At 41.1% G+C, this 19,741-nt stretch overlaps 1 protein-coding gene across 2 annotated transcripts; it reads right to left on the minus strand.

Moving 5' to 3' along the window:
• Positions 1-279: 279 nt before the first annotated feature.
• On the minus strand, positions 280-19,572 carry prkacaa (protein kinase, cAMP-dependent, catalytic, alpha, genome duplicate a). 2 transcript variants are annotated; one of them, XM_037089862.1, is made up of 10 exons: positions 18,803-19,572; positions 8,977-9,038; positions 8,362-8,490; positions 7,276-7,374; positions 7,108-7,190; positions 6,897-7,023; positions 6,708-6,803; positions 6,352-6,474; positions 4,393-4,557; positions 280-3,341 (listed from the first exon to the last, which is right to left on the minus strand). In XM_037089862.1, the coding sequence occupies exons 1-10, from the start codon at positions 18,846-18,848 to the stop codon at positions 3,216-3,218; spliced, it is 1,056 nt and encodes a 351-aa protein (XP_036945757.1). In that variant the 5' UTR covers positions 18,849-19,572; the 3' UTR covers positions 280-3,215. The 2 variants fall into 2 exon arrangements, with proteins under 2 accessions (XP_036945757.1, XP_036945756.1); XM_037089861.1 differs by lacking the exon at positions 18,803-19,572 and adding an exon at positions 15,879-16,136.
• Between the last annotated feature and the right edge of the window lie 169 nt (positions 19,573-19,741).

Here is a 19,741-nt window from a genome sequence, read left to right on the forward strand (position 1 = left end):
CTGGCTGGTAATTGATCCTGGACTGTGACAGGATGAACACAAACACTGCATTATTCAAATGCACCTGCCAGCCTCTTAAAACACTCATAGAAACAGACTGGCCGGCAAAAAAACACAGCACCCCCCCACCTATCAACAAGTGTGTTCCTCTAATCCTGCCAATGAGAGTAAACCCTAAGCTGCAAATAATTTCATTAAGAGTTACGTGTCAGAGAAAAACATTTTTTTAATGTGACATGGTGCAAAGGGAAGAGAGAGTTCAGATATAAGCCAGACGTATTAGTCTTAACAAGTAAAAGTTTATTGGAATGATACATTTTGCAAAATATTACTTTATGTATATTTTTTTTAACATACTCATTGTGTTCTAAGGGTATCTGTCAAGTTCTCCAGAGGGTAAGATAGTTAAGACTGTCAAAGGCAAGGATATACAGTATTGTTTCCCAAAAGGTACAATAGACTACACAATCACTGTACCCAGGTCATGAGGAAAAGATTAATGTCTGTTTTTGCTTTTTTGCTTTTTTTTGAAAATACAATTAGAAAATATGAACACAAAACATCTCAGATGTAAAAAGTGTTATGTCTGAATGAAGAGTGTGTGGAAACTTGATGAAAATAGAAGGCAAACACAGGAGAAAAACTCAAAGATTAGCACAGAGCAGTTGATAGTTTTTAGTTGATAGAAGAGAACTAAAGACAGTTGACCAGAAGTGTTGTATGGGAAACAGAAATACATTTTTTAAAAAAGCCATTGTTGACGGCCTCCGTGTCTGAAGTGGATCAAGTGGCGTTGCCTTCTACCCACCAACTCTGATTTAGTCGTTTGTCAGAACATAAGTGTCAAAGATATTACATGTGCTCTCTTGTCTTAAGAGTTTTCTAAATAATTAGCACAAATCAATTAAATAGATTTGAAAGGTTTGTGGCATGTGCTTCACTATTTGCAAAAGACTGGACAGGTTGGTTGGTGATCCACTGCATTGTTCAATGTGATGCTCTAACAAATCAAAAAGGTTACACAGCGATGAGACTGTCGGCTGTGGAAACAATTTCTCAAAAACACGTCTCAGGTCCAGGAGGTGCCTTGCCGTTGGGTTGCTTTACCACATGCAAGAAAAACCAAGCTCACCAGAGAAACATGTATTATACAAAACACACATCATGTTTCCAAACAGCATTGAAACATCTCCATCAGACAATTCAAGACATTCAAAAAGGTATCCTGCGTTTGATCTCAATTACATTAAGAGACTGCCAAAATAATTACTCAAGCCTACTGAAATCATTACAGTCGAAAAACATTCTCAAAAATGTCATGTTACAAGACTTTATGACAAAAAGATCGATGCACATCAAACAATTCACAGAAGCTTTTCAGTGAGATGGACAAAGTCTAGCACCTAGGGCCTATGGAGGGTGGGGCTGGGCGGGCGGGGGGCGAAAAACAAACATCCTTCATCGAACCAAAACAATGTGTTCAGTCAACAAACCAGCAATAAGATTTGGTCTGCGATTGTCTTGCATCCACAGAAATAAACTTGGCAAAAAAGGGGGCAACTTTAGGATAGCTTCCTTTGTTTAATTTGTTACATAGAAAGCTTCAAAACGGAAAAACAAAACACTCCAATCTCAACAGTCTCAAAAATTTGGTTGGACTGCAAAATTATCTTGAAGGTGTTACATGTACGGTATATACAAGAGAGAAGGGAAGGAGAAAAAATAAACCATTATCCAGGTGAGAAGAAGAGGTTCAGTGACAATTATCAGAAAAACTGTTGCCCTACGACTGAATGATGAAAAAAGCCCAGAAGGTTTAACTGGGTCTTATTCCATCTTCAAAATAGAGCAGCTGAGAGTCCATTTTAATAGTTAAGCACATTATCCATGATCTCAGGTACCTCAGCACAAATAAAGCATAATGCTCTGCCATCTTTCTTTAAAAGTGATATTGTACAAAAATAACATGCACATTTTGTTGAAACGTTTTGCTACTTTTTTGCGTATTAAAATCCACCACCATCGCTGTTACATACAGAAAACTTTGCAACGTTCTCAGCTTGCAAATTTGGCAGAATTTATATTTGTTTATTTATGAAATCTTAATTCAGTTTCACAGCTATGAGACAATGCTGAAAAAGATGGATCTTTTTGTATCTCACATATATATATATTTATATATATATATATGAATAAATGTACTATGAATTAAATAAACAATAGTCAGGAGTGTGACCACAATGTTAGTTGCTGCTGAACAGCAGCTCTTTAAACCCACCCTTGAGCACTAAATAACACACAAGCACAGAGATCGACATAAAAAGGACAAAATGATCACCAATAGGATTTCTTAAAATGCTCTAATAAATTCAGCTAAGAGAAAGACAGACTTAAATGCAGACCTCATTTTTACGATTTCTCACCGGTCCCCACAAGGAGTAAGACCTTGATGAATTTTACTGTGATAAATTATTTTCACTCTGATCAAAGAGGTCACCACCGCTTCAACTGCGAGCAGTGAGTGCATCATCTACCCAATAATCATGCCACATTGAGCAGACAAAGGCAGGTGCATCGAGTTTTCAAGCTTTAAACCAAACGGGCACAAGGGCTGATGCCACCATGGCCAAAGCTCTGCACCAATGCTTTCGACACAGTTTTCCAACCAGTTGGCATTATGATAGGCACATCTGTTGGACTTGGTATTGCTTGGACAGATTCAGGATGGAGAGATGGCGGGGGGAGGAGGGGGACCAGGGTGACAAGATACAACAATCACTCTTTGAGAAGCTTGTAGAGGGCCCGTTCAAAAAAAAAAAAAAAAGGAGCCTAGCAGATTCAGTACCTCAACAGAAAATCAATGCCTCAACCTGCAAAGACTGAAAACATGTCGTTACACCATCAGTAAGATACAAGTTTATAGCTGGACAGCCACAACCTAGTCAGTTCTCCTCGAGCCCCTGCCACAAACACAAGAGGGATAAATAAAATGAATAGGTAACAGTTGAGAAACAATCAGAAAAGGCAACACTGCTGGTTCTGTTGGATCTTTCTTCGCTTTGCCTACCTTTCAACTGGGGGGATTTTACATTGTTGTCGTCGTTACAAATAAGCAAGTTAGCAGTCCACCCTAGCGCTTCCTTTCTTCTGACCCCCTTTTACTTTCTAAATACCTGTCTCTGTCTCGCTCTCTCTCCGCTACTCATGGTTGGAATCTAGAACTCAGCAAACTCCTTTGCACACTTCTCTGTGAAGGAGACTCTGATTTCTTCTTCCTCGTAGTCGTCAAAGTTGCTTGTGTCACCAGGGCCTTTGCACTTAGGAATAAAGGGAGCTTCCACCTGAAACACACACAGGACAATGAAATCATCAGAATGATGCACTTCGGTTTCATAGAGAGCACCGAAGCAAAAGAGCAACATAAACCTTCTGGATGACACTGGAATAAGTCCCGGGAGATAAAGAGACAATTAAAAACACATTTATATTCATGTATAGTTGTGCACAGTTAAGATTAAAATATTCTCAAATAGGAGTAAAATGCATTACACGATCAAGAAGTCATGCTTGAATACTTTGAAAGGTTGTCTATTAATCAAGGACTCATTCTGAGATCATGTGCTGATATTTGCTTTCCCTGAAGACAACTCATCCATTTACAATTCAGCTAGTCATTTTCTATATTCCCAGAATGAATTTTCAACAACTGCATGACTTTCCTGCATTCATATGCATGATGTGTAGGCAGAGAAAGTAATACCGGTACCAAAACTAAGAGCTGTAGAGCTGTTCAAATAAATCAAGACAAAAAGAATGAAATTTGTGTGTTTTGCTTGACATGTTCTTATAGTGTTTTGTAACAGTCTGTATCGTTATCCACATTTTGTTTGCACACTGTCGGCACTCCTTACATGCCTGACTGCCCTGATGAGGGACCCCTCTCTGTGCAGCAGTTTTCCTGATGAGTCCAAGGTTAGAAAGGGGTCATTTCAATGTGTGCTTTTTGCTTTTTTTTTTTCTTACCTTGTGGACTTTCTGAAACCCTTTGGAAAAACTATAACCATGGTTCATGACCAAACAAATGTGTGGCTGTTTGTTTCTATATCATAATGTCAAATGAAGAAGTTCACCAGCTTTTATGTTAATAAAAAACTGGAGGGAAACAGACGTTTTGTGTGTTTCAGACACTTTTCTGCTTTCAATATTTTCATCTGTGCAGAGGAGGGACAGATGGTGTGAAATTATCCATAGCCACAAATGTAGACTTAATACTCTGACCAAGCGTCTCATTTCCTTTGTCAGCCTCGCTTTTCTTCTGCCCTTCTGTTTTCAAAAAGGCAGGTGGGCTCTATTTTATACTCATTACTGCTGCAACAAGGGTTGGCCTCTCACCTTCCTCTGGTAGATGGCAATCCAATCAGTGGTGGCAAACCACTTGTGGCCCTTGATATCATTGACTCCGTTCCTGAGGTTGCCAAAGCGCTTGGTCAGGTCCACCTGCAGTAAATTTCTCAACAGATCCTTCAGGTCTGAGCTGAAGTGGGAGGGAAAGCGAACCTGCAAAACAGTAAAAGCAGTGTGAGCGTCTGTGTTTGAGCTCGGCATTGTGTACCTCGTGCTTTGTATTTTTACATGATTACAGCTGTGTGTGTTAGCAGAAGCCTGTGAGTGGTGCGATTTATCTGGATGTGACACATCTGCTTGTTTGCACTGGCCATTTTTGTCGACCGTTTGGATTGTTTGAGCAAGTAGTTTTTGCATTTCACATCACTGCCGAGTTACCACAAGCAGCTGAATACAAGAAGATACATGTGCTCGAGGACTGTATTTAGGAACAACTTTGTGATGCTTTTACAATCGTATACCTCTCCTCCACAACATCTCAATTCTTTCTTTCTGACAGCTTTAGTTACTACTTCCGTTTTAGATGACAACTTTTAATACCCTTCTAGTCCAGTGAAAACCACGCATCTGCAGATGTGTTTATGTTGAATGTTTGTTATGAACTGAGGGATGAAGTGTTCCTTTATGAGTCTCCTTTTTCCTCAGCTAAATAAACTATTTAGTATCCCTCTTGGATTAGTTGGAAAATATATTGGCACAGAGGTGAAAGCAGGGATGTTTTTCTGACACCATGTAAAGTCATTAAACACTGAAAGGGAACATTTGGCTTTTACTTCTCATACTTTAAATATATTTTGCTGTTTATATTTACACACTTTAACTTAAGATTAGGAATTTGAATGCAGGCGTTTGCTTGCAGTGGAGTATTTTCACATTGTTGAATTGGTACATTGACTTGAGTAAAGGAGGTGAATTCTTCTTCCAGTACTGGTTAAAACCATGAACAAAAGCCAGAGATGACAGCCATGTGACGGATCCGAAAAACTGGCCTGCCAAACGTCGACTGTACGATTCCATGATCAACAACACTGAGGGCATGTGTTTAGTTCCAGTGTTCTCATGTACATCAACTGGTGCAAAGAAGACTCTGTTTTATTATTACCATCTACTCTCATACTACAAGTTAAATAAACACTTTTTGTAAATAAAAAGATCCTGATTCAAATTTGTTTAATTTCACTTCAATCTAATGCAGTTTGACCAAAATGCCACAATTTGATCGGTTATTAACTTCACCAGAAAAACATTCTCATGGGCCTGTATTGTGTTTCCTTACTGGATGTAAATGTATCTTCTAAAAATAAAAGATAATTACAAAGAATAAGCCCAAAGGAACATTAAAGATTAAAACACTTTTATTACAAAGTCAGGTAAAAGAGCTCAAGATCTATTAAGAAAGTAAGAAGTATTTTCATGTCACTTCCTAATAATTAAGAGAAATATAATGAATACATAATTTCAAAGAGGACTCAATGCAAGTAGCAGAGGAGCTGATGAGTTAAGAGCAGTACATTTATCCCAACATCGGAGAGTGTTAGAGGCATTACATTAAGGGCAGCTCATTAGAAAACCTCACTAGCTTTTAAATCGAAGGGATTTCAAGGTTTTAGGTATTTCAGAATTATATTTACAACTGAAAAATAGCACCACAATCCTCTTCTTATGATTAAGACTGTGATGTTACCATCACTGCTTAATTGTTTGTACACACTGCTGGTATGAAATCAGGGATGGGCGTGAGGATGTCAGTAATCATTCAACATAATCACATTTTTAAAAATCTAATGCATGTACATTTAAATTGACCCTGTTATATATTAAGTTGAATAATAAATGTTGGATCTGTAAATAAAGAAAATTCCGTAAAATTTCATCAAAACAAACAATCTTATAAAAAGCATCTTAAAAAAAGAAGAAGATTTTTTAGGTAGGCGTCTGTAGACTCACCTTCCCTGATACAATCTTCTCGTAAATCTGAATAGGCTGGTCTGCAAAGAAGGGGGGATAACCAGCAGCCATCTCATATATCAGCACTCCCAGAGCCCACCAGTCCACCGCTTTATTGTAACCCTGGAAAACAAAAAGGAAATGAAGTGCAGTCAGATATATCCTCCCAAAATAAAAAAAAACCTCACACACGAGAGTGTTGACAATAGTCAGTACGGAGCAAATTGTATCAGAGTCCTTAAGGTGACAATTAAATGGTTTCCTTAATGAAGTGAAGTCCCCAGTTGAGCGGAGATCTCCCCTAGCCCAATGACGAAGAGCTATGCTGTTTACTAATGGCTGAGTCGAGCACTTACCTTACTGAGAATGATCTCTGGTGCCAGGTACTCTGGGGTCCCGCAAAGCGTCCAGGTCCGGCCCTTCACCCTTTTCGCAAATCCAAAATCTGTTACCTAGAAAACAGAGTGCACAGCTCTAAACACTGAACACACACTGCAAGAGCACAGAGACCAATTAAGACAAAAAAAACCCAAACAGATCCTTACCTGTATGTAACCTTGATTGTCAATGAGCAGGTTCTCTGGCTTAAGATCTCGGTAGATGAGATCCAGCGAGTGAAGGTATTCAAAGGTCAGTACAATCTGGGCTGCGTAGAAGCGGGCGTGTGGTTCACTACAAAACAGATCACCCACAATGTTTACAGTCAACCAGCGGTGCAAGAAAAATACCGATGGGGTTAACCAGAAGTCAACCCACCTGAATCTACCGATTCTCCTTAGGTGTGAGAACATCTCGCCCCCGGGTACATACTCCATTATCATGTACAGGTTACTGTTGTCCTGTAGAGAAACGAGACAAGTCGTACTTACACAACCGAGGGAACGTGTTGAGAAGATAAAGACATATGGACTTTTGTATGCATACCTTAAAAGAGTGCTCCAGTCGCACCAGAAAGGGAAAGCTGACAGCTTGCAGGATACGTTTCTCGTTCAGCGTGTGTTCTATCTGCTTCAGCTTCACTACCTGCACGGTTAGTTTAGGTTAGTACAACCGAACAAGCAACTAACATTTGAACATGAATTACTTTATCCACACGTGAGAATTCATCGAAGTCAGAGATCTCTATCTGTAAAATGTCAAAAGATTGGGAGAAATGCTCATAATGATTTCCCAGAGAAAGAAGTGACTTCTTCAAATTGCTTCTTTTATCCAGCCAACAGTACAAGACTCAGAGATTCTTCATTTACTGTCATAAGTGACAGAGAAAAGCAGTGAATCCTTAAATTATAGAAGCTGGAGCCAGCACACGTTTTTCTTGAAAAACTATACATAGTTGCCATTTAATTTTCTCTCGATGGAGTAACAGTGCTTCTCTATCTGTGACGTCAATATCATCATCATTAACAACAAAGTGATCTTTGCACCATTCTAACGCAGATTCACCCTCAGAAGATCCACTACAATTTTTAAATGCATTCCATCACTGGCACTTCTCTTTTCTCCATGTAGCTCCCAGCCAACCAAGCGTCATATATCAAAGACAACAGCGACAGCACGCAATGACTTTCAATTTATAGGATCTGGAGGGTAAATAAACATACACACTTTTCAGGAAAATCAGTTTAAAGTTTGTCGGCAACTCTAGGTTATATGCTTTTTAGTAAGTACAGATTATGCTCAGTTCATTGTTTTTGAAACGAAAATTCCATTATGAAAGCAAAGTTTATAGGGAACCGATTTAACGCCAGTGGTGTCATTAATCTACAGCCATTACACTGTGCAATCTGGATTTCATTCATAATAAGTAAAAAAAAAAAAAAAAAAAAAAGAAATCAGGTCTATTGCCAATAAATTTCAAATTGAAAAGCGCTCATATAAATACTCCTCAAGTCTCGGTATACCTAGTATGACAATTTCTACAGAAGAGACACCATTATTTCAGAAATATTCACCTCTTCACCTATTAACAAGTAGTATTTCTCTTACATATTGTGCCTACGAGTACTGTACCTTCTGTTTGTCAAGTATTTTCATGGCAAAATGCTGGCCCGTCTCTTTGTGTTTAACCAGCATGACTCGACCAAACGAACCAGTGCCTAAGGTCTTCAAACGCTCAAAATGGTCCAATGCCGCAGTTTGCTGAGGGGGTAGAAGAGGGTGTCAGAGTCAGACAAAAGAGTTCATAACAACTTTCCAGGAACATATCACGAAAAGCCCTTCTTCATTTACCGTTTAAAAATGGATAAATAGCTAAAGTAAATCGTTTTCATGTGAATTAGATATACTGTCATTTTCCTTATCCAGTCTATAAAAAAAAAAACAACAGGTATTTCACATTAGGCCAGCAGAGGGTGCACTGCCCCTCTCAAATAAATGGGACTTAATTTTGTTCATGGGCGGGGCCAGTTCCATAAGTCTGCCTGAGAGACTGAACAAGTGTGTGAAAACTGGAGTGCTTTAAGATTTATTGCAAGATGCATCATCGCATTAAGGTGTCTCAACACACACAAATCAAAACCACTTTTTTAAAAAAGTCCTGTAACATTGTACAATAGTAATAACAATTAGAGAACCATGACACTGGGAAAATAGTGATGAAAAAGCAATTCTCTTTCACTCTCTCACCTGTGCTGGATTCTCCCATTTTTTCAGGAAATCTTCTTTGGCTTTGGCAAGAAACTCCTTCACTGTAATTAGAAACAAAGTGCATGTTCATTAGAGGGAGTCCATCTGTTTTAAAAACCAACAGGTCCAAACTCATCAGATTGCACATAATCGGCCACCTCCTGTAACCACAAAGACCCAAAGACAACCACAAGTTGGGTGTTTTTACCAATAAAATGTGGAGTCATTAAAGTAACTGAGCATGATTCATGTCATGTGCCTCTGTACATGAACATAAATGTCATCTAGCTGATGAGTCTGCATTCACTACTTTCTTTCCTCGTGGGGTCCCAAACAACTGCTTCTACCTAAACCATGGAAGTGCACAAGACAAATAAAAGTAACATCTGGCTGAGGTTTTGAATGAGACTAATGTCAACATTTATTCAAAAACTGGTACTGCTGAAGGTAATAATGCAACGGTTTCCTCATGCAGTAGAACAAATCACTCAAAAGGTAAGTCTGAAAACATAAAACCAAAAGTACTGATTATTTCCCCGGTTATTATAACACATCTAAATCATGACAGGTGCAGAGAACTGTTTTTAGAAGCTACATAATAAAGCTTGATAGGGATCACCTCTATAAAACCAAGGTTTAACATGCACCAGCATATGTAAGCTCTGTCAGCTGTTTGTAGATTTTTGGAAGGAAACTGACACATGAATGAGGACAGAAGGACATTTCAAAATAGCTCATGACAAGTTCAATGAAAGAACCAGACGGGGGAGGGGTACAAAAAAAAAAAAACCCTCGAAGGCAGGCGCTGATCGTCCCTCAGAGAACTGTAAAGTCAATCCATTAAAAATGATGCAGTATGTATGACAGCTGTAAATCTTTCTAGTGCAAGAAGGTCTGTGCAAGACGGGAACTAGTGATGGAGGCCACCATGAGACCTCCAACAACCCCGAAGAAGCCACAGGGCTCTATGGCTGCGATGGGAGACGTGACGCAGACAACAACAGTTAGTCGCGCCTCTCATACGTCTCAGCTTTATGGGAGGGTGGCAAAGAGAAAACCACTCAGCCAGTGTTTGCCAGAAGGCCTTGTGGCTGAAAAGGTTCTATGGTCTAATTAAACAAAATGTGGCCCTTTTAACCCTCATATTCAAAATGCTAGGGGTGGCAGCCTGGCCGAACGATATCATGATCTATTATTGTTTTGTTCTTAATTTTGAAATGCCCTGTCGACTATAGCCTGCTATACATTTTATCCATTCACACCATTAAAACAAAATAATGCATTAAAAGAGTTACTTCCTGGCACAAGCTCCCCAAATCCTCCATTTTGCTAGCTTTAACTTGTGTATTTATCTACAAAATGTCATCTAAAGAAGAGCCACATGAAGTAATGTGTGCAATCATTTGGTGATGTCACTCTATTGGTATATTCAGCCCAAACCTGCTAGTCAGTGAGGTTGTATGAAAAAGAAGTAAAAAGACATTTAATAACGCAATTTATATGACTCGCCTGAGGTATGGATTGTGGAGGCCATCAAGTTCATTCCCAAATTTAAAATATGTGCTGCTCGTTAAACCAAACACCGGACATCACCATGTCATTCACAATATGATTAATGGCGGTGCCAGCATCATGATGTGAGGGATGCTTCTCTGCACCAGGACTGTTGGGGTAAAATAATTGTAGCTGGAGATGGAGGATTATTGTCCAGCAAGATGCCAACCCAAACATAAAGCCAGAGCACTATGGAAGCAACTCAAACAGCCTGGTGTGGCCCAGCCAGAGTCAAAGCCTCAGTCCCATCTAGAAATTGTGTCAAGACTTCAATATTGTTGTTCAATCAAAGCACCCACACAGCTTGACACTATGTGAGCAGTTCTGCAAGAAAGGCATCAGGACTGTACATGCTGGAGGCAGGCACTGCCCCACACCACAAAACCCGAACCAGAGCATCACAGCCAAAGTTGGATTTGCTCACTCACACATTCCTGAGATGTTCAAAGTTAATCTCACCAAAAACAGCATCTTGAATCCATTAAAAAAAAAATATATTTTTTACAAAAATGGTCATTGTTCTCCGAGATCAGACACTGACTCACTTAAAATGATTCTGCACTTATCAATGAACGATTGTGGAACAATAAATGGATCTGGAACCATTCATTGATCTGTGCCAAGAGTGCTGTGTAACATGTGGCTACAATGCCTTTAGAGGAAAGTTAAATCTGGTCTCCGAACACACACGCAACACTGTTCATACACCCATTTTTTAAAGAATTGCGACAGTGAGTAAAATACAAATTGAACTGAATGTTATCGTTTTTGACTATTATTTATAGGGAATAATACCACAGCGGTTCAGGAACACTTTGTAAAATTGTGCGTGGTAAACACAGTTTATTTGCAAAAGACAGATTACTTACGTTTGACACAGCATCCCACCTTTTTTGGTGGGTTGAGGTTATATCAAAGACCAACAGAGATACCTGTGGACATTTTGACAGCTTGGCAGAGTGTCATCAGCAGTAAATCATTTCGCATTCCCTCATCTTTATGGGGCTAATCACAGTGCTGTGTGGGAACATGCAGATAACCTGCTCTTCCTCATTCCTCTTTACACACTGGGTGCTAGTTTGGAGTAGCTGCCCGAGCAGATGTGGGGGGGACTGTTAGCCTGCGACACAAGATGATCAAGGTTGTAAAATATCCAAAGCACAAAATGTGTTTAATCTTTATAGTAAATAAAAACAAAATCTTATTTTTTTCAAATGATATGCTGAACATTTCAGGTGCCAGATTTCAAATACAAGACTGAGTTCAAATAAGAAATGATGGAAAGATGCATTTATATAAATGAAAATAAATATCATTCATAGTAATTTATGAACAGCAGAAATACTGCAGAAACACAAACCACATTTAGCCCTTTGGGATAATGTGGAATGTGTCTGCTGCCTAGAGTGCAGTTTAAATAAAGCAGTAAGTTGTCGATGGTGACCATATTTTGGACATATTTAAGTCAACATTTTGATCTAGTGTTCAAATGAGTCAACTGAGCTAAATATTATGAAAGTGTTATAAACAATAACCAACTATGCAGAAATTTCTCAGGAAAGCACTTGAGCATCTCTCTCACACAAACACACACATGCATTTAAAAGCAACACAAAAGCTTAATCCTGAACTGGCTAATGTGATTTCCTGCTAATTCTCCGAGGACCAGCAGCTCCAACAATAGGATGGGAGAAAGCCAGCAAGAACGGCAAAGACCAAAGTTCGAATAAACATGTCGGGAGTGCCGCTGCTCCCACAAGAGAGCGATGGAAGCAGACTGGTCAACAGGGAGAAAACATTTCCCGTGAAAGTTGCTCAACTCCCACTTCCAAGCAGAGAGAGCCACAAATGGAGCTATTACTGTCATAACTTGGAGCTGGTCAGAGGAAAGATGTGGGTGTTCCTGCAAAAGTAGCTGGTAGCTTGGTGGTCATATCAACAGCTGTCTGGGAGGAATTCTTTTCTGCTGCCGTCGCTACCACCACGGCAATTGCAGGTGATCAACTAAGGCTCAACATCCCAACTCTTCTGCAACCCCAAACTCCTTACCATCTGGGATGACTATGGGCACCTCTAGTGCTGCACCATCTGCTGAGCGCGACCCTGATTCGCTTGAGCGCGAGGATGACTCCCTCTTCCTTTCATGCCTTCTGGAGCTCTTCCTGTCACACATTAGCCCTGCAAAGTCTCCCCTGTTCTTCTTCCTTGGCCTCTTCCTCAGTCACTGACTCATGACCTATCTGCCCCCTCTGAGAGCACTCGAGTCAGATCAGCAGCCCCAATCATCCACAGAATCCAGCCAAGTGTCCTTGCCGGCAGGGTGTCTTCAGTCTTTCCTGTGATTGTCACTTTGCTGGGCACCAAGTTCAGAAAGTAGCATCCACATCCAGTGTACAGTCCAATTTAGCATTGACAGCAGCACTGCTCCCGTTAACACTCGCACAGATCAATTGGACCCTTGCTTTGGTTTGTATCAATATTTATCCTGTGCACAGAGTACTCTCTGCCGTTCCCTCCCATGTCAAACACACACAAACATATGCACACACAGAGGCTATATATTGATCTTAACAGGGGCATAATCACCAGAGGGAGGGGCGTAAAACACTGGCTGGTATATTTATCCAACCCAGAGAGGAAGTCCTATGGAAAACTAGGCCTAAGTGAAGGCCCTTGAGATGAACTAGACAGATCTAGAGGAAACTAAAACTTTCCCTAATTAGCAGAACCAATCAGATGTCACATCTGTGATGAGAAACTTTCAGAGTTGATCTGGGTGTTTTCAAAAACATAAAAGTGCCCCTCTCAGGAGACACTAGCAGAGCAGGAACGCACAAACCACAGTAAACTTTTTCTCCCCCCGCCCGAATGCACCAGAGAGTCTGTGTAGTGCCAGTGCTGAATCGATCCTCCAAAAATCAATCCTACATCTCTCCCCTGGGCCTCTCTGGCCCACTCTGACGCAGGAACAGAGGGGTTATATTAGGGCGAGCTGACCGACATTCAAGTGTGAAGCGCGCCAAATCAAGTCCCAGTGTACACCAGGCCTTGTTCAGATAGCATACTCTCCTATGTGGTGCATAAGAAATCAGCCAGAGTGCAGAGATCTAAACTGGAAAGGTGTTCCAATTTGTGTAAGAGGTAAGAAATCAGTTGTAGCGATCAGCTAAAATACTGGCAGTTCATATTTTACTATGACTACAAGCAGTTACCGACAAAATCACAGATGGGAAGTTACTTAACATCCTACAGCATGTGCACCTTAATTTTCCAGTTAAAGCAGCTAGAAGAAGCTTTTATTTTTTGATACTTCTGGCGGCCTCTTTGGACAAAAGTGGTATGTGCACCAACTCCAGTGGCAAAGCTCCTGGTCTGGTAAGAGCCTGCTTTTTTTTTTTTCAAAACTGAGTGAACTGATATTTAATACAAATCATGCTTTTTGCATGATGCATGGCAATGAGGTAACATATCGATCAGTGGTTATGCTATTTTTGCAGACTTGTGGCAACGACGACTCATCCAGATTTGACATTATACTTCTGTTTTTATTCTACTGTTTTTTCATCTTTGTCTCTGCAGGGTGATGAAGAGAGCCAGGACAAGAGCCATGCTCGGAATACAAATATGTGTCTTATCAACATCTTTACAGAGACCCGTCTCCACCACAACATCCCGAATCAAGCTGCTGCACCCAACAGACAGAGCGTGTTCCGAGTGGACATAACACAGGTGGAGAAAAGGTGAACTTCTGTTTACATCACCAGATGATGAACCATTTTTTTCCATGACAACATTGTTGTTTACTATCTCCTCAACACAAATTCAAAAAAGGCACAGCAGAATTATTTCCTGAGTGTATAACTGTTTATCTATATAAACTATATATTTTGTGAGGGAACTTTCATTTCGTTGTGCAACCCTGTTTTGTATAATGATAAATCAATGACTTTATAGAACTATAGAAAGATAAAGTTATCAACCTTAGCTTGGTAGCAAGCCCAACAAAAATGTTTAGGTTTTAAGCCAGTTGGAAGGCTAAAGCTAACCAGCTACATATCAGGTAACTAATGAACATTTACTTATAGGAAAGAAAATACCAACTATTTTACTGATGAATTGTGTTCTTACTAATTTTTCAAGCAAAGATTTCAATAATTTGCTAGTCACAGGCTCTTAAATTTAAGGATTTGCCATCTTTGTAATGAATAGTAATGAATGATCTCTGGAAAAAAAAACAAGTTGCAACCCTTACTGCCTGTAAATTCAAAGGCAGCCTCAGAAGTTGCCAACAGACACCAGGTTTACCACCGCGCCTGTCGCTGCTCTGAGAATCCAAAGAAAACATTTTTTCCTTCTCCAATAACTGAAGTGCATCCTCAGTTTTGCTTTGCTTGTTGCTGGATTTTGCATCTCGGGCTTGTTCCCTGGCATCTGGCCAACTTGCCAGTTTGGTGCTGTAAGCTTATCTGAGGTGGCTGATTGGCATTTCAACAGCAAGGTCCACTGGTAATCAGTGCAGGCTTATAACAAAGCCCCTTTAACTGGAGACAGGAAGTGATGAGCGATCCAAACACAAACCTTCCCCTGTTACACAAACCAGCTGCGTGCAGCGCCGGGGCAGGACATGAACCACGCTGATATTTATAGATAGAGGGAGTTGCACTTTGACAGGGTGCCACCTCATTATATGACTAAATTCAAAGTGCACAACATTCAATGCAACAATCCCTTATGTCATAACTGTCTGGATAATGGTCCTGCTCTGATGTTCAAGAAGAAAAACATTTAAATGCTACCAAACAATCAGGTAGACTTACAAGGGCCCTCAGTGAGGACAGTATCACAAAAGTGTATCCAAGTGTTTGGATATGTTCATTATTGCACTACATATCAGTTTAAGGCCTGTGGTGTTCTGCTGTGCAGCATGACACCTGACACACACTTCCAGAATAACAGAAACATGACTTCCTTTGAACTGAACACCATAGGTAAGACAACCAGCAGGCTGCTCTCTGTGTGTATTTGTTTACATAGATGTGAACATGGACATATGCACACACAAACACACACACGTCATGGCTACTGCCACACAAATACTAGACCAACCAATGTCATCCATTATCTAAAAAATAAAATAACTATCACTCCACCAAAGCCAATAGTCACTAAACTTGCCAGGCTAGGATCTAAATTTAATCATCAAACATCATCATGAAAAAGAAAACCAGCTTTATTATCTGTTAAACAAGTTTCTTTGAGCTCAGCTTGATACCAACTAAGCTGACGGAGAATAGCCGGGGCCGCGGCTTAAACCCGTGCTCCTGCCCCGCTCCAGAATGAAAACTCACTGCAGCAGCAAGCCTCTAGCTCCTCCTGCGGTTGGTCATGTCTGTCGTCTCCACTGACTGTGTCCCCTAGACAGGGCCCAGCCCGATGAAACAGCCTTCCTGCCAGCCTGTGAATAACAGACATCGTACAAGGCAGGAAGAAGCCAGCTGATAGCCGGCGCAGAGTCTCAAACCTGCAGTCTGTCCAGAGGTTTTAACAAGTGGGAAATCCAAAATATGCGACACCAATGACGACTTAAAATTTCAAGCTATCCTGGCCGGGCCGTGTTTAGTTTGTAGAGCAGTACAGGCGACGACCAACTGTGCAGAGCTGGGCTGGACCTTCCTTGCTCCTTCACTTCCTGCCTCAGTTCAGTGTCTGTCCACCCTGTTTCCTCCTGTGGGCCTGAAATCAGCTTTGTGTACTAGCGCAGCAGCTCTCCGCTCGTCTTCTTGAGCCTGGAAAGTTCAGGGGAAACAGCAGCTGAACAAGCTCTTAGCATTCTCTTTTCATTTTCTGTTGAAACCAAGCGAGCTGCCATGTTGTCCTCATCTCTCGCTGCTCTGTGGAAAATTACGCTCCGGGGTGTGGGCTCTGGACCACAGGTCTGCACCTGTCTCTGGGGATCAGGGTGGACCCTAAGCGATCAGACTGATAAGGATGTGAAGCATGGCATGTGAACAAACCTTCCACCAGCAGTTCCTCCTCTGTCCCTGCTTTTAACTGACTAGTTCCCAATTTTGCAATACTTCTTGAGCACTGAAAAACAAGCGTATGTGCTATTAACACCTGAAAGTCAGAAAGTCAAGCCTTGTTACAAGTTAGAAGTACTTGTTACTTTTGTATTGTATTGTTTATTCTTTTACTATTAATATTGTTTATTACAATACCACTGTCCTTTAGCTGCTGTGATGAAGAAATGTCCATTTTTGCGGGACAAATAAAGGAAATTCTGATTCTGATTCTAAAGGGTTACCAGTGACGGGTTAACATTACAGAGGGACTGGAGGCCATTCTTCACACATACTCTCTACCAGCAACAAGGAGCTGACACTCATTTTGCAGATACCTGCTCAGACTTAGCACTCTTGAGTGTTATTTATAGTGTCATGGATAAAAACATAAAACGGTGTCCTCCCAGGCCTTGACTAGGCCCTGTGATCCTGAGCACTGGCACTGGGTTAACAAGCATTTTAGTAAGAAACAGTATGAAATGCGTGTCTTACTTAGCAGTGAACCACTTGAATCTAATTCAGGATGAAGATAACATCATTTATAGGTATGCACGATATGGATATTTTTTGAGATGATACTCATACTCATTTACCTGCTTCTCAAAGCTAAAACCCAATTAGATTACAGATCATTTCACATTTTCATATTCTGAAAAAAGCTCCTACTCTGAAATATAAGCACAGCTGGAGGTACAAAAGACATTGTGAACAAAGGTGGATGATTTAATATTCCACATCACTAATAAGCTTTGTTGTGTATAAAACCCGTACACAACACATCGCAGACTACAACCTTGTCCTCTTTCTCTTAAATGGTAAAGTGTTCATACTGCCAACAATACGTTTGGCTCTCTACCTCCTCGCTCTCGCCAGGTGCATTAGTTTGATGTCATGAGTCTGACAAGAGTATGCTGCATCTTTTCTTCTTCTTCGGTGTTTATTAATGGATTGTAAGACCAACTTTAGAGGAGCATGCTGCCAGCTACTATGTCAGAGTCTGCAGATGCTCTGTTAAGTCCATGAAATCAATTCAGCTTTACATTATCGTCTCCATTTATGAGTTACAATTTCAATAATACTGATAAATAGCAGATGATACACATTTCCCTGTACCAATATATATCGTGCATCCCTCGTCATTTATTTTACTAGCTAATACAAATGTCCTCCTGTCATTTGTATCAATGTTAAAGTATAAAAGAAAACTGTCAAGAAAAAAAAAATACAATTGACAAGAGCATCTCTTCCTCTCTGTCACGTACACAAACATGTGCATGCACAAACACACACACACACACACACACACACACACACACACACACACACACTCTGTGACACAAGTACCCTTGTTCTAAATGCTGCTCATCACATGATATTCAAGAGACTCCTAAACTCCCAAGTTTCTGCCTGGAGAGTATCACCCTCGTGCATCATATGACCGCATCTTGGTGCCTTTTCCCTTCTCTGATAACAACCAACTCCCCCCTGCTCCTTACTGTCAAACCCAATCTGTGGGACTCGGGTTCTCACTGCACTGACATTCAAATCATCACTTGCAGAAACCCACAGAAATATGTGCATGTCCCCTCTCTGCAATTTCAAACATCTCTTTTCTATACACTGGGGAATATTTTGTCCTGAAACAATTAATGACGAAGTGCACAAGAAAGCTCCAGCTAAGGGGTTTTAGGATTGTTATGTTATTGCAGCCGTTCATAACCTTATGAAGGGAGGAGGGGGGGAATCATCAGAAACACATGACCCACAAAGAAGCCTATGACTGTTGTATAAGGTTAGTTGTCATCCTTGCTGCTACCTCAGAATATAACCTGAGGCTTTTGATCACGAGCTTTTCCACAGAATCGGCGGAGAGAATGAATAATATCATCTGCTCTTCAGTTACCATGAACATGGTGTCACACTTCACAGTTTGGCTAAACTGAATGGGAATCGTCACGTAGAGTGAAACAACCCAGTGAAGTTTAGCATATTCTGCTCAGCCACTCTTTTCCGTGCTGGAACAGGGTGTCGAAAGCAATGTAACATGGTGTCATTGTGGAGGGTCTTTGGGCCTTTTGTGCATTATACAGGTGTTAACTTTATTTCGCTGCTGTGGGAAACAGGAAATAACTGCAGCGAAGCGGTTCAATGACAGGCGACGTGACATGGCTAACGTTAGCTTCTGCAGCTACAGGTTAAAGGCTACTCACCGCTCTCCATCTCATTGCCCTTCTTCGCGGTGGGCGTGTTGCCCATGATGGCAGGCTGATGGTGGAGTCCCTGGGCTCGGACTGAGTCTTCCTTCACGAGTCGCTGAGAGATGCTACACAGCTAACGCAGTCGCTGGGCTCAATGAAGCTGACAGCTAGCTACTAGCTAACAGCTATCATTATTAACTAACCAGTGTAAATATATTTCCTCCGATATCTTCCCTTGGTGTGTTTCGAAAACTCCCAACCAAGCGATTATATCCAAATATGCAGCTAACACTAACGCCTTAGGTTAGCTAGGCTAGCACACAAGCTAACTCTACTGGAGCTGGTCAGTTGATGTTAGCTTTGCAGCGTTAACTCGTCAAATTCCAAGCGAGCACCGGTGAATTAAGATGTCAGTCGACTGTCGTTTATTTCCAGGGGTGGCTTGGTGTTTCAAAAATCCCAATCCAGAGCATTAGACGGACCGTCGAAGGCTGTTTCCGTCTATCTAACCAGCAGGCTAGCGTTAGCTTCTGGCGTCCCTCGCCGTCGTATCCTGGCCTGAACTAACCAGGTGCTATCTCTGTCAATGCAGGCCTTTTCAGTTAAAAACCTGGATAACAACACTGCTGTCCGGGTTATTCGGGTTTTCCGCTGTCGGTTGTTCAAGTGCAATGGCTTCCTGGGACCGACCATCTGATAGTCGATTCCTAAGATCAACAGACCCCTTCCATTAATCTTCAGACCGCAAGGGAAACTCCAGTCATCCATCCACTGGTCCCGCCTCTCGCGGGCTCTGATTGGCTACTCGCACAGCTACTTAGTCGACAGACGTCACGCATCGCGTGCTGATTGGATAAGCGCCAATAAATCCAGTCGTTGCATTGATGCGATTCGTCTGTCAAATGGGATTGTCCCGCCTCCCGGACCCGCTAATGAGCAAAACGCCCATTA

The sequence above is a fragment of the Acanthopagrus latus genome, chromosome 23, assembly GCF_904848185.1.
Source record: "Acanthopagrus latus isolate v.2019 chromosome 23, fAcaLat1.1, whole genome shotgun sequence".
Taxonomy (NCBI): domain Eukaryota; kingdom Metazoa; phylum Chordata; class Actinopteri; order Spariformes; family Sparidae; genus Acanthopagrus; species Acanthopagrus latus.